The 18193-nt window shown below is 42.0% G+C and overlaps 1 protein-coding gene across 2 annotated transcripts in view; it reads right to left on the bottom strand.

The window, feature by feature from the left end:
- Nucleotides 1-18193, bottom strand: part of PCSK5 (proprotein convertase subtilisin/kexin type 5) — a 387486-nt gene that overhangs the window by 293850 nt on the left and 75443 nt on the right. For both annotated transcript variants that reach the window (XM_054986670.1, XM_054986669.1), the window contains exon 3: nucleotides 13576-13689. In XM_054986670.1, the coding sequence (XP_054842645.1) occupies nucleotides 13576-13689 (114 nt within the window). The remainder of the gene's footprint in view (nucleotides 1-13575; nucleotides 13690-18193) is intronic.

Here is an 18193-nt window from a genome sequence, read left to right on the forward strand (position 1 = left end):
CAATTTGCCCCTTACTGTATCCAAACACTTGTCCCCAGTTAACCTGCTATTCTGCTGGAGATGGAAATGTTTGAATTACTAGGAAAAAGGTGAAAAAGAGGACCCTCTAGGTTAAAAAAATTATTGCATATCAGAACTTGCTGAGTTATATTTATCTTAGAAATTTCACTTAAACCAAATAACTGCATTTAAAGCAAACAGAAAGGTCCTTAAATGAGTGCTATTTTTATTTATAGCCAGGGCTTTTTTTTCTGGGGAAAGAGGTGGTGGAACTCAGCGGCATAGCGTGGGTTGCCAGCACCCGGGGCAACTCCTGGCAGGAGGTGGCATCCCAGGACCACACGATGGTGTCACTTCTGGGAAGTGACGTCATCATGCAGGGTGTGGTCACCTCCCGGGAGTGTTCCTGCAATTTGAGCCCACTCACCTCCCCGTCCCTTACCTGGCAGCAATGTTCCCTATAAGCGGTGCAGTTTTGTGAGCCAGAAATCTACTTTCTGAGCAGCAACTTCCAAGTTTTGAGCACGCCTTTTCTAAAACCAGAATCTATTTGATTAAAAGACTTCTGAATTAGATTGTCTGAGACAGCGGTACTGGGTGCCATCAATATGTTGATGACACCCACGTATACATGTGGTTCTCAAATGCTTATGCCTCAATAAAGTTGGTTAGTCTTATAGGTGCTATTGGGCTTTTTATTATTTTGCAACTATGGACTAACACAGCTAACCCGTCTGGATATTAAAGAGTGTATCTGTAATATCTGGAATTCACTGCCACATGATGTGGCAAGTGCTAGAGGATATTAGGAACTATAAAAATGATCAGAGAAATGTGTGGATGAAAGGTCTATTTACAGTTATTTTAGCATAAGAGATAACTGGATAAACCATGTATAGGGGCAGTATACCACCTCAGCCCAGACCAGGTCAACCCAGGCTAGCCTGATCTTAGATCTCGGAAGCTAAGTAGGTGATCCCTCCAGGGTTGTTTCGCAGAGGCAGGCAATGTCAAACCACCTCTGCACATCTCTTGCCTTAAAAACCTTGCAGGGTTGCTATTTCTTTTATTTTGTTTGCATTATTTATAGTCAGCCTTTCTCACTGAGACTCAAGGCCATCTCCTCCAGCTCCCAGCATGGGGAAGGTGAAGCTGCTCGGCAGGCCAGCTGAGAAGCCGCATGGATACCCGCCCTCCACTGTCACCTCCTCCAGCTCCCAGCACCGGGATGGAGAGGGTGTTCAGTGGGCCCCACAGCCGCCGCCTCCGGCTCCAAGCACCAAGAGGTGCCAGAACAGCGTTCTGCCACATTCCAGCAGAAAAAAAGCCCCGAATTCTGAATATATAAGTACACAAATAATTTTTCACAAGCAGCACATGATTTCAGACCAATTAATTTCAATGGAAGAAAAAACATATTTAAATCTTTCCCATTCAAATAAATGACACTGAAAAGTGCCCAGCTAGTATTTAGTTTTATTGTAAACTGCCTTGGATGCTTATTTGAGTAGAAAGGTAGGGTACAAATAATCTAAAAGCATAAACAAATGTCTGACTTATGCTCACTAATTGTTTCAAGAAAGGGTAATGACCTTCTCTTGTTTGCTGCTTAAGGTTCTTAAATTGTGTATCACTGAAGATTAGACAAACAAAAATCACTTGTGCCTGTTAAATAGTTCTGTGGGCTTTTATGAAACAAATGAACAGATCAGCTTTGGTCTTATTCTCCTCATTTAGTTACAGTAGAAACATTAAGTGACTTTGAGTGCAATCGTAAAAACACTTTCTGGGAGTAAGCAGAATTCTGCTTTAAGACACATTCTGTCCAGCTCTAATTAATGAATAATTAATATCTGAGTGGTGTCATGTGGAACGCCCTCATCAGAGCTCCACCCACTTGCAAGTAATGCTTGTTGCCAAGCTCCCTCAAATGGTTCCAAACAGGGAGGGGAGGGGGTTACAACATTCAGCAGGTAAGGTGCCCATTGCCTGATCTCACCTGCCAGCCTTGTTTCGGCAATGTCTCATAGTGGATGTGGCAATTCTTTAAAAGGCCATATTGCCACCACCTGGAGCAGCTGATGGTATTTCCTGGAGCAGATGCTGATCAGGGAAGCCCCCATCTCCAGCCAATGCAGGACATGTTAAACTGTCCCAAATTTCATTTAAATTTGATTTAAATATTCTTCTCTGCTTGATGGAAAACAATAGAACAAATGGGGAAGCCAGAGGACTTACATGGAGTGGAGTAATCTCTTTTCCCCACTCCCTTTCTTGCTGTTCCTTTTTTTCCTCCCTGCCTGTGGCAGAAGCCTCTCCCCTTTCCCTCTTTTCACCCACATTTTTTCTGTTTCTCCTCTGGCATGGCCTGTCCCCTCCCTCTCTCTTATCTGTTCCTGTCCACCATCTGCAGTTCTCTCTTTTTAACATTTTTGCTACTTCCCCTCTTGTTTTACCTTCCTTCTCTCCTATCTTTTACCCTTTTCATCAGTCTGTCTCTGTAGGAGAGTTTTTAAACCATCCAATGTATTTTCTAAAAAACTTTTTTTGGCAAAAAGGATCTAAAGTGCTGCCTGTCTAATTCAATGAGAGGAAAGAAAACACACAGCTGCACTTACCTGTAACTGATGTTCATTTAGTGGTTACCAGTGCAATCACACATGGGGAACTAAGCATGTTTAGGCCTACTATGGGAGAAATTTTAAGAGCTCTTAAAAATGCTTAAGAAGCTCCACAACTCTGTCTCATGTCTGAATTTCCCACTTTTTCTTGGTATGCTCAGGGGTAGGGAGAGCACTTTCTGTCAGTACTCTCTCTCCAACCACTGAAGAGCTCAGCAAAGTATAAGTATTGTAAGGAGAAAGCTCACAGCAGGTGAGGGTGTGTGTTGGAAATACAATGTCTAGTGTACAGAGAAGGCAGAAGACACAGAATACCTGCAGGGGGTAGCAGGTCTGACAGCTAGATAGACAGCAGGATGGGATCCTTCTTTCCTCCTCTCTTCTGTCCTTCTTGCATGTCTCCAGATTGGTATTTTTAGGCTACTTCCTGCTTCCTGCCTCTTCCCAGAAGTCCCTCCTCCCTGTTTACTGAGGTAGTTAGTATCTATTCTGTTTCTCTCCTTCTGTCAAAGTTGTAGTTCCTGAATAAACTCTCTTCATTCACTTCTTAATCAGTCTCAAGAACATTCCTAAGATATACCATACCCTATGGCAGCAATGGCGAACCTATGGCACATGTGCCACAGGTGGCACGCAGAGCCCTCTCTGTGGGCACGCGAGCCAAGTCGCCAGATCGCTAGTTCCAGGGCCCATTTGGAGAGGGGAACGCCTGGAACGGCCTTCTGAGCAGCGATCACATGGGGGTTTGGCCCTGCCCACGTGATTCCTTTTCCTCAAGGCTGCCTCCCTGCTGCCCTTCTCTTCAGCAGCAGGAAGCAGAGGCAGCAGCCAGGCTGCTGGGGCTGGCTTTCTAAAGAAGAGTAAGCTGCTTTGATTTAACTTGCTTTACTTTCAGTCGTGGCTCTTGAGTGTGTGTGTGAGAGAGAGGGTGTGCTTGCAAGCTACTGGTCTAAAGAAGGGCAAACTGCTTTGATTTAACTTGCTTTACTTTCAGTCGTGGCTCTTGTGTGTGTGCATGCGTGCGTGTGTGTGTGTGTGTGTGTGTGTGTGTGAGAGAGAGAGAGAGAGAGATGTTAATTAGTTGGGACAACTGTACGAGTTGTTTTTTCTTAATTAAAACCTCAGTATTCAGGTTTAATTGCAGTGCTGGGATTTTGAAATAAATAAGTTGGTTTAGTGTTGCAGTTTGGGCACTCAGGCTCAAAAAGGTTCACCATCACTGCCCTATGGGGTTGTGTAACTGCACTGGTCACTACTCGATGAACATCAGTTACAGATAACTGCATCCATGATTTCACCATCATAGTTACAGCGCGGCCCCACTTAGGTGATTAAAGAGCGGTCTTCCCCCAAAAATGGTGGGTGAGAAGTTCTCAATGAAATAGTGATTGCAGTTCTGCCTTCCCACGCCTGCTTCTTTTGCAGACTCCACAGCAAACATAGACAAGGATGTCCATGTCGCTACCCTACAAATAGAGTCCATGGATAGACCAGTGTGGAATGCAGCAGATGTAACTCGGGACCTAGTACAGTGTGCATGAACTTGGAGAGGACAGTCTACCCAGGACAATTTGTAATACAACTTAATAGTTGCCACTGTCTGGGGTCTGAGGCGCAGCCTCTGGACTTGCCGGGAGGAGTAGACTGGAGGCAGCCAGGAGACAGCCGCCCAGTCGCCCCAGCAGGCTCCCAGGGCCAGAACCTACCTACAGAGGAGGGAGGGAAAGAAGCACCCAAGCCTCAGAGGATTAGAAGGTGCAGGTAGAGGCCAGCTAGTCCAACCCTCCACTGGGAGTCTAGGAGGCCAGGCAGGGAGAGTAGGGTCAACCCAGAGGGGGTCAGAGCAGAGGGAGAGGGAAAAGGCAGTGGGGACAGCCAGCCAGCAGCTATCCAAACAGGAACCTTACCAGCCAGGGAGGAGAAGCAGCCAGAGCAACTCAGAGCCACGCCCCAGCCTGCAGCCCAGCTAGAAAGCAATAACCTGGCCCAGGGGATGCCAGTAACAAAGCAACTCCAGGTGGAGCTGCCTGAGGCACACTGTTGGAGAAGCTGGGCAGCCAGCCAAGGAGACACAGCTGGGTCTGCCTTCAGCAACCAGCTTAGCCAGAGAGGCTTGACAGCCAGCCAACGAGGCACAGCTGTAGCTTGCCAACGCAGCCAAAGTAGTTACCCCAGCTGCAACTACTTGAGGCAGCCCAGGATATTGCTGGAAGGCAAAAGAGGGGTGTGGCCTGGCAGGTGGAGCCTGGGATGAGGGGTAGGATATAAGGAAAGTCCACCCACAGGTCATGGTGGGTTGAGTAAGAGTGATGGAGTTGGAGTGAGAGGAGGCGAGGAGGAAAGTGGATGAAGGAGGAAATGAAGAAGATCAAGGGGGAGGACAGGAGCAGGTTGAGCAGGCCAGCAAGTGGACTGAGAGGGAGTCTGGGTGAGGTATACTGCTCCTCCTTCCACAGAGCAGGGTCCTGCAGTATCTCTGACACCCCCTTGATGTCAGGGCCGGGCATGCCAGTGCCCTGCCCAGCGGTGGCTGCAGCAAGCCCTGACAGCCACAATCTGAAAGGACAAAGATTGAGTAGAGACTTTAAGGACAAAGCCTATCTTAAAAATACTTTTTAAAGGTTCACGCTTCACAAATCTCTCAGGATACCCAAAAAGTATACCCAAATACCACTAGGGTAAGTTAACAAATGAAACCAAGCACCCCCCAAAAACACTCTCCCTGAAGAATAACCAACACTGAACATATGACCAAACCAAACTTCTATGTCAACAGAAAACAGAACCCAGCAAAAAACACCAACCGAACTTCTGTAAAGAAAGCCCAACAACAGGGAAAAACAGCACCCCTAGAAGAACAAGTTAATTTAATAAAATTAACAGGAACTATAAAACTCTTAACAAATTACCCACAACAGGATAAAAGAACCTGGGGGGAGAAGAATAAGCAGCAAATGAACAGTAAATATTACTAACTTCAAAAGCCAGAAATCAAAGCCCCCCTATACAAAAGCCCAACCAAAGCCCCCACAGACACATGCAGCAAAAAAGTGTTTTTAAAAAAACTATTTTCCCTTCCTCCCAGGCACCCAGCCATTTCCCATTAAGTGAGAAAAAACCTCAGTGAGTCTACAATTCTCAAACCAGGCAGCAGGCAGGAATCTACTCTACTTACTGGGCAGCAGGATCCAGTTGCAGGCCAAAGCAGGCCAAGAGAGACAGCCAACAGCCAGCAGCAGCAAACAGGCAGTGTCTCTCAATCTCCAGGCCAGAGCAAAATGGAGGCTGAAAGAGGCAAGCCTCCTAATTTAACTCCTTGCAACAGTTTTAAAAAGGCACTCTCCTTCTTGAGAATCCCATCGGTCAAAGAAGGAGAATTTCTGCAAGGATTGGCCACTCACACTATCCCTTCCTTCTCCCTTCCCCTTCCCCCTCTGACTTACTCCTCCTCCCTTCTCCCCGCTCCTATCTCGTAAAAAAGATGGAAATAGTGTTTCTTTGCTGTTCCTTAGCAAAGGAACAGCAAAGAACAGCGCTGCTTCACTTCTCAATTTTTACTGAATAAATTTAATAAACCTAAATTCAGTAATACAAATTTAAGTTCGGTAAACTGAATCAGGTAAAATTCAGTAATTTTTACTGAATACCGAACCTGACTTGCACATCCGGAAATATAATAAACATAATAATCTGTAATTTCAAAATATGATAAAGTCCATTTTTCCACAAATTTGTCTGTATCCTCTCTCAACTCTTTAAAATAGTGTTTTAGTTTTGACAAAGCCTCCTGTGATATACAACTTGGTAGAAGGTAAAAGGCTCACAAGTAATTCTAAATCTGTTGTTTCAAAACTATGTTTTCCAAGAATCATAAAAGAATATTTATGGAGTCAACTATCTGATAATAATTTATTATGCCTAAAATTAGGCTTGTAAAAGCTGCCAGTATACTTGCATAAGACAATTCCAGAAAATATGAACTCCAGAAAATATGCAAGAACTCCAACACACATCCACTTGAAGACTATAAATTCAAGCAAACCAATGCGGAGTCTGATACCACCAGAGCATACGTTTCCTAAGAAAGCTTGTATGCATTGGAAAAATGTGGCCCAACATTTCTTCCATTACTCCTTCATAAGATAATAAACCATTTCATATCAAACTTTCTACTCTGTATATAAACCAGTGTTTACCTAGTTGTTGACATACTCCAGATACATTGTATCTGGTAGTTGTTTATTTTTTAAAAGACTGCAATGAATGGAGCTGTACTAGACTAAATTCAGATTTCCACTAATGCCAAAGCTTCAAATCAGCAGAGACTGAAATAATAATGCCAGTTTCTAGATAAGAATTGAATAAGGTCTCTCAGATTCTATTGCAGTATATTTACCATTACTTATAGATAAAATATATACCACCTTTCTTTACACATACTGAATCCAAGGAAGTTCATAAGAATAAATACACCAATATTAAAACATTATCAAACCCAGCAGCCTTAAAACAGGAATCAATACTGTTTCTGCTTAATTTATATTAAATGCTCTTTTAGCAGAGCTGCTTTGAATAGAGTATGGAAAAGGAAAGGGATGGTGCAGCCTGACCCTCCAACAACATCACGTTCCATAGTAAGGGAAGTTCCTGGAGATTTGGTATTGGTGGAACTTGGGGAAGGCAGGGTTTGGGGAGGGGAGAGACATCAGTAGAATATAATGCCATACAATCCACTCTCCAAAATTCAAGGGGAACTGATCTCTGCAATCTGGAGATCAGCTATAATTCTGTGAAGCAGAAACATAGCGCTGGAAGGGACCCCAAAGGTCATCTAGTATCACTTCCTGCACAATGGAGGAAATTCACAACTACCTCCACCCCACTGCCCCAGTGACCACTGCTCTATGCCCAGAGGAAGAATACCAAAGCTGCATCAGAAATCTGTTTTAAAAGATAACACAAAAAATGTATAATAGAATAACAATATAAATAACTGGCTCCTCAATCAAATCTCCAGATTTATTAATATTCAATTAGTACTGCCAAATCATCAATTAAACACTCACCCATAAGGATGTCAGCCCCTTGGTGAGGCTGAGGGATACCCCACTCCTACCTTCACCCCCTGGCCCCATTCACCTGGCTAGCGGGGGGAAGGAGGGGGAGGCATGCCTGGAGCCACCAGAGCATGGGGCAAAATGGCACACCCCTGCACTCCAGTGACACACTTCTGGTTAACATTCGGAAGTGACGGGGTCTCAACAGGGCCAAATCCACTCCAAACATAGCAAAAATGCTATTTGGTGGGGCTGATTTTGCCCCTGCTGAGACCCTGTTGCTTCTGCAAGAGAGAGGGGACACAGGATTGGGCCCCCTTGCCTGCCAACAGACACCCCTGTCTACCACTTTGCAGGTAATTGGACCTGGCATCCCTAATAACTCATTAAATATAGTGCCTCATTTACTGAATGGTGGGAATCATCCATGCTAAGATGTGCTCTCCTTCAGAATGAGAAAGTGCCCTTTTACCTTGCCTATCATACCATTCCACAGAGTTGGGACAACAACCAAAAAAGCCCTGGCTTGGGCTGAAGAAGATTCTCCATTCTAGCAGATGTACTAAACAGAGGTGTAAAATTTCGGTCAAATCCACATTCGCCCATTACCCGCATGTTTATCGGATATCTTCCGTTTGCCTCCAATCCGCGATTTTTTTCCTCTTCGTTCACATTCCTGCTTCCAATCCGTCTTTCTCGCACGTCCCTCTGGTCACACGGCCGCTCGAAAACTGCTTTTTTGGGCAGGACCTTTTTTTCCCGCCCATTTTTTAAAAAAAAATTTGAGCGCACTTTTCCGTTATTTCGATCTTGCCTTATAAAGAAACATCATTGAAGATAATGATGCCTCTCTTTCCCCCACTGACAGCACTGATGGCTCTCTCCCATTTCTTTTTTGGAAATTTGGAAGCATGTGGGAAGCTTTCATGGGCATTTCCCATGCAGGACAGTTCAGTGCCTGAATTTCACTGAAGTTTCACTTCCTTGGAGTGTCATTATTTCGATATTTTGTAATTTCGATATTACAGTAATATAAAATAAAAAAAATAAAAAACAGTTAAAAGGGAAGTTTCGCGAGTCCATTCTGAGGATGGATTCACCCCAAAATGATTTTTCAAACTACCAGATTTGATTCAGAAACAGCATAATCAATAAATCCAATGCTATGAAGTCAAAAAAAGTCTCTTGCAGACTACGGAGCACTTGCAAGTTGAATCAGCCAATAGGAACTCTCAGAACGGCCGGAGAGACAGGAAGGGGGGTGGTTTTTAAAAAAACCACGTAAATTGCGCATTGGCCCGTTCACAGCCACCGTGAAACTCCCGTTGAAAACCTGTGACCACATATTCAGAAGAAATGCGAATGAAATGCGTCTGTTTAATGAGGTAATGTGACCGGCACTCGGGATTGCATGGGGAATGCGGGGAACATGAGACTTAGAATGAGTAATGTGGATTTGACCTTCCAGAAATTTTGAAGCGATGAGGGGAGTCTTTTTTCAGGTTTTTTGGGGAGGGAGAGGGGTTGAAAAATTGAGGGGCAATTGAAATATATGCAATAGTTTCTTATCAAACCAAAATTTCTTCTACTGATCTAACAATATAAATTACATCATTTATAATGTAGCATATAAAATCGTACTATTTGGCATATTTATGGAATTTAAAAAGTACGCATGTCTTAATTTTCTATAAGAAAAATTGCAAGTATACCAAATACTTGAGAAAGTATTGCAAACTGATACATTCTGTTCTACCATAGCACATGTATCTTTCATTTTTGCCCTATGGGAGATAGGGAAAAGATAAAGATTGAAAGAAAAAAAAAACAAATTCTGCAATAAAAAGTGTATTATTTATACAGAAACTGTTTCATAGAGTTACAATAGGTAACAATAATTGGGTTGCTGTATTGCGGGCCAACTAGTTTTCAGATTGTTTTCAAGGGCAGCCCAATGAGGACCTGTTACAATAATCCAACTGGGAGGTTCCAAAAGCATGGCTTAGCATGGCCAGATCCACTGCATTTTTGAAAGTACAGGCTTGGCAAACCAGATGCAGCTGACAGAAGGCACTAAGATACTGTGCCAATCTGGCTTTTAAACAACGAGGCTGGGTCCATGAGCATAATCATGAGAAGGACCTCAACTGTAGAACCTTTAACAGATACAAGAATCCTGCTTGGTACATTAAAGAAGGTAAGTGTCAGGTCTCCCCTGCTCCCACTGGGAGGGCAAGGGGACCTGGTAACCCTACCAGTAAATTTGTCAGATGGTAAACGATTAATACGAGGAACTTTAAATCAAAACACTTTTGTTTGTACTCAGAATTTGGAGGAAAAGAAATCATAACCACCCATGTGTGCCAGTTGCTGGGTGACCTTGGGCCAGTCATACACTCTTAGGCTAATGTACCTCACAAGGTTGTTGTGAGGATAAAACAGAGGACAGCAGAACAATGTACGCCGATTTGGGTCCGTGATGAGGAGAAAGAAGTAACAATTACCCAGCTGGGGCTGAGATAGAAGAATATCAGCAAACTCATCTAGACAGTTTTCAGCTAAGCACTCTTACAGCAAATATTATTATTTTGGGGATTATTGGGATCTTAGTTGTTACAGACCTTTTATTACACAACACTAAGGCCGAAGCAGAGGTCTGACTAGCAGCCTCATCACTTATATCTTTCAGGATAGAATGGAGATAGTATAGGTGATAAGTATATCTATACCTCTTTATTTCGTTCCCATCATTGTGTAATCCACCTTGGATCTCAGTGAGAAAGGTGGACTATAAATAAACAACAACAACAACAGTATCTCACAACCTGATGCATCACCCTGTATGCCCTTATGGCTCTGATACAAATCAGGGAGGATGGAATCAACAGAAGTTGCTCACCCATCTGTGAGCGGAAAATTTAGCCTGGAGTCAATCTAATGTGTCCAAGATAATTCTAATGCTTTCACTCCAAAACAATTTTACTACAGATACTTGAATAAGAACTCAAATGAGGGGGGGGGGGTGGAATCCTAAATTTAAAAAACTTTAAGTAGTGGTGGGAGGGGATTTGAAAGGGTTGCCAAACTCCAGGTAGAGCTTGGAGATCTCCTGGAATTACAATCGATCTCCAGTCCAGAGACTACAGAGATCAATTCCCCCGGAGAAAATGGATGCTTTGGAGGATGGATTGTATGGCACTACACCCCACTGAGGTCCCTCCCCTTTCCAAACCCACTCTCCCAAGGCTCCATGCCAAATCTTCAGGAATTTCCCGACCTGTATTTGGCAGTCCTAGGTTGGAAGTCTCTTTAAAACATCAGAGAAATCTATGAACTTAAATTTGACAGGAGGTAAATATGGAGAGAAAAAAGAAAGGACGAGAAAAAGGGCAGATTAAACTTATTTTGAGATATATAGTGTTTTGAGCAATGTGTTCCAGAGGTGCAGCTCCAGGTATAGGCTTTTTACTGTGTCAGCCAGAGTCAAACTGGACCCCATCAAATGTCGGAAGCACAATGTTCTTCAAGATCTCTTTTCCACCCAGCATCACTTCCTTCTTGTCTGCACTGAATTTCAATTTGTTTGCTTTCAGCTATTTAAAAACTGTCAAGGAGCAACTCAATACATCTACAGCCTCACCAGGGGATTTGAATAGTGAGTTATAGAGTTACAGCCTTCTGCATCCATTGAAGAAAATGGGATTAGAAGAGTGTAGCTGTTTAGTGCGGCACTGTCAGTGTCCCATGTGCTCAACTTTTCCACTTAAATGCATTTATAAATATGTACCTGTACTTTACATATCATTAAGTAGATAGTGTTTCTGCTGCTGTCAATAAAATAGAAGACTCCTCTAATTGAGAGACTTATTTCTTCCTTGAACAAATAGCATGGAAATGCCATTAGACCTGCAAACTACTGGATATTAATTGAAATGTATATTTTCCACAAAGAAATATTAATCTATTATAGAAATTCTATTTACCATTATACTTTAAAATGGATTTTTAATTGTTCCCAAAGTTGGTTTCCAAAATATTAACAATTCTAGATTGTGGTGAGCAATTCATAAAATATTTTTGTTCTGTGGATCATGGGATTCACATATCATGAAATCAGCTCTTGGTACTTTCTACTTGTGGCTAATACGGTGCTGCATTTGAGAAGTGTGCAAATGCACACAGTCTTATGGCAAAGCTAAATGTGATGCTCAGATGTAAGAGTGTGTGTGTGTGTGTGTGTGTGTGTGTGTGTGAGAGAGAGAGAGAGAGAGAGAGAGTCTGTGTGTGTATGTGCATCTCTGTGTGCACAGGAGAGAGAATGAATGGAAGAATGAACATTCTGGAGCTTCTGTAATACAATCCCAGTGTCACATGTAGTTTGGACATTAGCTTGAACATTAGCATTTGCTTAGTATTTAGTATCTACAAATATTATGTGATGCCCATTTAACATTTTTGGGTCTTTACTTGGGCATTACATTATTAGACAAAAATCCTGTTCAGTTGTAGGCATATCATTACTCACAGTCCATGCCCACAACTTCTCCACACATTTGTCTGCTCCATACAAAACTTATGATTGTTCTGTTTAGTATCTGAATAAGAATACATAATCTAAGCAGGTATCCCCAGTACTACCTTTTAATACTGGTCAGCTAACGGAGATTGCAAGCACCAAAGCACAAAGCCACTAATATCTTTCTTGGCCACCTGAGTCAGAAGAATGCCACAATCTTTCTTCTGAGTCAGAAGAAAAATTGTGGCATTAAATCCTGCGGAAAGGTTCACAAGTATTAATAGGATCTTACTCCCAAATATCTCTCTCAGCATCTCTCTCAGGGCAACTAATATAATTTCATTTGCAAATTAAGATGGAAACTGGATTGAAATTGATCCATATAGGTCATCTCATCCAAGGCCACCAGAAATTGCCATCACATGCTTGAACATCTTGCCCCAAAAGGAGATATTTTCTACTGGCTGATAATTGTTTAAATCATTTGAACTCAATATCCATATATAATAGACCCATAATGTCTCGGATGAAGAGAAAAGTGTTTCATACTGATACATGCTAATTTAGCTAGGAAAGTCATAGGTATGAAAATAACTGAGGAATTTGCACTATTCTAGAATTGAAAAGTAACAAACACACCATCTTAACACTTTGCTTCCACTTTAAGAAAATATTAACTTTGTTTAAATGCATTTAAACACAACACACTAAGAAAAGTATTTTGTACTAAAATATATCCTCTTCTCCCTCTATCCTGATAAAATGTAACTTCCTGGAATTTAAAATATCACGCTTATATCATTTGCAAGTGGGGTTGCCAGTTTCCCCTACCACTCCAGGCGGGAGGTGGGAAGCCCGACACCTACCTTGTCTTCTCCAGGCCAAATCAGATGCAGATTGGGCCAAATCAGACGTGGATCAGGTTGCTGGGAGACACGAGAGCACTGCTGCACTCCACAGCGGCCTGATCCAGGCCAATTCGGGTCTGATCCAGGATGATGCAGCCCTGATCTGGGCCAATTCAGGCCAGATTCAGGCCTATTTGGCCCAGATCGGGCTGCTGCAGAGCAAGGGAGCATTGTTGTGCTCTGCAGCAGCCTGATCTGGGCCAATCTGGGCTGATTCAGCCTCAAATCAGGCATGGCCCAGGAGTGCACCCTGGGAGGCACACACACCCCACCAGCCAGGCAAATGGGGGTGGGGGCAGATGGTGGGAATGGGGGATCCCCTAACGCCAGTAGGGGACTGACAACCCTAGTTGTAAGTCACCAAGTTTGCAAACTTTTATTACTTCACATAAAACAAACAGAAAAGCATACCATTCTGCCTATTATGAAAGATTTCAGCAGATAAACATAGCTGTTAGTTTATGTGAACTTACCATGTACCACATACTTGGCCATTTGGGATCATTAAAATACATGGATTGGGAGCCACCAATTTTGTAATCTCTTTTTATCCTTCTTTTTACAACTTGCTGTTCTATCCACTCCACCTGTTAATTAAAAAATGGTAAACATTAAAAAGCTACTGTGGATATTCTAATATATATATAAAATCTGAAGATGTTGCTGTTCACAGGCACAAAAGACATATTCAGGTATCAGTTTTCTTTTCATTTTATGTTTACTTAAAATATATTTAATTTGCACATCTGCTTAGATAATGGTACCAATAGCCCTTCAATGAACACCACCATTTCAAAAAATATTTGGGGGATTTGGGGATATTTGCATATACTAGATCATGATCAGAAAAAAAAGTGAAAATATAAGAGAGGAAACATTCAAACTAATGATTTTGCCTATCAAACATTTTATGTATCAATTCTATCCCAGTTAGGTGGGCAGTCATGTTGATCTGCTGTAGAACAGCAAAATTCGAATCCATTAGTTCCATAAAGACCAACAAGATTTTCAGGGTATAAACTTTCAAGAGTCAAAGCTCCCTTTGTCAGATACAAGTAGGCAGGGCTTTTTTTCAGGGGGAACGCAGGGGAATGGAGTTCCAGCATCTCTTGAAAATACTTGGCAATAGTGCTTGAAAATAATATGATTTCAAAGAATCCCATGTGTTTCTTCCTCATTTTCCTCTTGAGAGTTCCGCCACCTCTTTTCCCAGAAAAAAACCCCTGCAAGTAGGAATGGAGAGAGATACATGAGCCTTTGTATTCTAAGGGATAACCTGCTACAAGATAGGTCCAAACAAAACAACAACAGAATGTCATTGATGATCACATACAGCTCTCAGCTCACACCAGGACAACAAATCATTAATGACTGGAAAGCAATGTGGACAACTATACTACTCTCTCACAAGAACAGGAAGGCAAAGCTTTTCTTGCCCACAGACAGCCTCCTAATCTTAAACAACTTCTCACTTACAATAATGCACTTACTAACACAGACACATCCTTTGGACCAGGGCCTGCAATAAATTAAGATGCCAACTCTGTCCCCATATTCATTAGAACAATATAATCACTAGACCTAACAACACTGATTTTGCCCCCCCTCCCCCGTCGGAATAAGAGGCAGACACAAGGCTTGGGTAATAAAGGGCCACTTTTATTTAGGCAACAACACGAACTGCAACAACTAAAAAACCCTGGCAAGGGCCTAACCAGCGGTACAGGTCAAGCCCTGGGGTCACTCCCCTGGACCCTGCCTTGACCTGTCTGGGCGAGACCCGCTGCCCTGGATGCGAGCCATTCACATGCATGGCTGGGATCCGGCTGGCCTGGCGGATGGTTTCCCCCTTAAAGCTCCAAGCACCTCTGCCGCGGAGCATGAGGGAAGGACTTGTCCAGGAGATCCCACCAGGCAGCCTGCCCTCTCAACTGGCCGCTGCAAAGCATGCCAGCCGATCCTGACAGGCCCCTAATATCCCCACCAATGGGGATGTGCCAAGGGTACTCACCGTCCCGCTAACATCCCCCCCCAACTAAATCCTGCCAATGCTAATGCCGAGCTTCTGCTCAGGCCTTCGCGCTCCGCAGGTGACTTACTGTAAGCCATAGCCCTTGCCTCAGGTCATCTAACTTGTATGAATCTTAAGCACACCCACTAAAAACTCTGCAACCACTTTAGAAATCGCTGTATCATTATCCTTTAACAGAAAACGACAAAAAGATAGATTGTTCTGGTGTTCAATACGTTTTGGCAACCTCTCAAACAGCATTCTCTGCAACTTATCATATAAATGGCATTTCAAAATTATGCTGGATGGTATCTGGGCAGTTGGCTCCACACAAACAATATCTTTTTGAAAAGGGGACTCGCTGGTATCTCCTCTGAAGGACATTGGAGGAAAAGGCATTTAGTTTGGCCAACATAAAGGTCCTACGACAGCCTGGGATCTCAAGATCATAAAAGTACTGTGGAATTCTGCCAACATATGTAGTCAATCCTAATGCAGTTGAGGAGCAAACAAAAGGTTGGGCTGGAAATAACTTCTGTTGCTCCAAATCTAGCAGATGCTGCTTAACACCATTCAGGATATAGGCCTCATCAGACATAAATAGGTCCTCCACTGCTAGTCCCATATACTTAAGTTTACTCAGTATTCCCGCTGACCACGCCCAGGAATACTGATCCCTTTTCAAATAGGTTAAAAGACTAGAAGGCTCAGCTCTAAAATAAATTTTGAGCCAAAATTTAAAGGTAGTGATCCAAGCCCTTGTCTCAATCAAAGATTGACCCAATTCCGCACACAAAGCAAAATAGGAAAAACAATTTGGGACACCCAAAATTTGCCTAAAGAGTGTTGCTTGGACATCCTCCACCTTTCTGTTAAAAGCTGAAATCCATATAGGTATACCATAGAGCATTTGAGCTAAAATTTTTGCTTTAAAAACTTTTATGCCTGCCGGGACACATTGGTTACCCCTAGAAAAATAAAGTTGTTTAATTTGGGAGGCTGTACACTTAGCCAACTTTATTGACCTCTTGCGATGTAACACCCAGCTAAGATTGTAGTTAAAAGTAATGCCCAAATATTTTTAAAAAATTGTTTGCTCAATTGGAAAGTTACCAATTGACCATTTCTGAGGGTGCCAGCTTTTTGAAAAAACAACAACTTTTGATTTGGAATAGTTAATATAGAGTTAAGTTGACAATAATCATAAAAAGCATCCAAATATTTTTGTAAACCAATTCTTGTACATGACAAGATGGTTGTATCATCCGCAAACAGCAACGGTACCGTAAGGCCTCCGAATTTAGGAGGAGGTGTGGGGCCAGCACACATCCCTGTTTGACCCCCTTCCTCATCAAAATCTTTTCCGTTAAAAGGCCCTTACTGGAATATTTCACTTGACAAGATGTACCTGTATGAAGTTTTTTCAATAAAAAAAAGTAAACGAGGGTCAATACCCATATTACTTAGCCTAGACCACAATTTGTCTCGAACAACAGAATCAAATGCACTTTTTAAATCTATAAAAGCCACATAAAGTTTCCTTTTCCCTGAGTTCATATATTTTTCTGCAAGAAAAGCTAATAAACTAACGTGATCTAAGGTGGCCTTTCCCTTAGAGAAACCCATTTGTTCGATACCCACAATATTATCTGATTGTATTCATCCTTTTAGACGCAATTCCAGATGTTTTGCATATACTTTGCCCAAAATTGATAATAGACTAATGGGGCGAAAATTCTCAAGCAAATGCATTCCTTCCTTCTTATAGATTGGAACTATTATAGAATTGAGCCAAGTGTCTGGGAGGATACCATACAGATCAATCAGGGTAAACAATTTGGCTAGTGGTGGAGACCACCAATCAGCAAACTTCTTAAGAGTTCATTCACAAATTCAGAACAATAGACCCCCCCATATCACTACAGATGCTAATTTCCCACATTTCCTATACCTAAGCATGCTTTCTATGCTCTAATTAAGCTTATTACAAATTTTATTGTACCTTTGCATCCTGACTCCCTTCTTTGCAATATCCCTCCCACCTTCTGATTGGGATATAAAGGCTCAATGATCTCCGTTCCTGCTTGTATCTAACGAGGGGAGCTTTTGACTCTAGAAACTCAAATCCTGAAAATCTTGTTGGTCTTTAAGGTGCTACTGGACTTGAATCCTGATGATCAATTGTTATGTAGCTAAATATGAAGATGGTTTATGATATACCTTTCCCCCCTTTATAGTAAGGAACAGATAATAGCAAAGTAGGAAAGAAAAAATTAACTTGTACACAAATGATAAAATGTTAGAGATAAGGAAGACAAATAAGCAAAACTAATGATAAAACATTTCAATTATTAAGCAACAAAACAAGAAGCCTTTGGACAAGAATGGTATTTGAACTAATCAAAAGTTCTGTCTGCTTTAAAAATCATCACCATTAGTGTTTCTTTTAAAATTTACCTTACATTTTAGAAAGAGCTTTCTCAGTACTGTCTGTGAGTCCCATCACAGTAATAAAACTACTTGTGAATATCGTTGACCATTACCTTAATCTGTTTGCCAAAACTGCTGTTATTCATAATCAATGTTTAATTTTTTAAAAATACTAATCCGTAAGAGCCAAGATTTGTTGGATCTTCATTTGGTTTTTTAATTAGAATAATTAAAATAATTGCCCCTCTCTTCCATTTCTAGCAGGAAGCTTCGTTTACCCTGGATTTTTGCAAAGGAGAGGGAAATGCTTTTTTCTTTTTAAGAAAAAAATCTGGCTTGCTCTTATCTATTTTTTTCTGTTCTGGTTCCTTTACTTTTGTAAAGATAAGAAATTGACCCATGCGGAAACATGATCTGTGACCTCGATGATCTCCCTTTTGGCTTCTAAGATCTTGTTATAATTTAACCTGTGTTGCCCTGCTGCTTAGATCTCTGGTAACTGCTTACATTTTGTTTAAAGATATATGGCTTCTGATACCGATCTGTGAGTGAATCTTAACAAGTGGTGCTGTTGCAGTGAATTGTTAAGTCCTCCCATCACCATTTTCCTTTTTGTCCAGGAGTTGCCATTAACACAGAGACCACCAGTC

This window comes from Eublepharis macularius, chromosome 8, assembly GCF_028583425.1.
Source record: "Eublepharis macularius isolate TG4126 chromosome 8, MPM_Emac_v1.0, whole genome shotgun sequence".
NCBI lineage: Eukaryota > Metazoa > Chordata > Lepidosauria > Squamata > Eublepharidae > Eublepharis > Eublepharis macularius.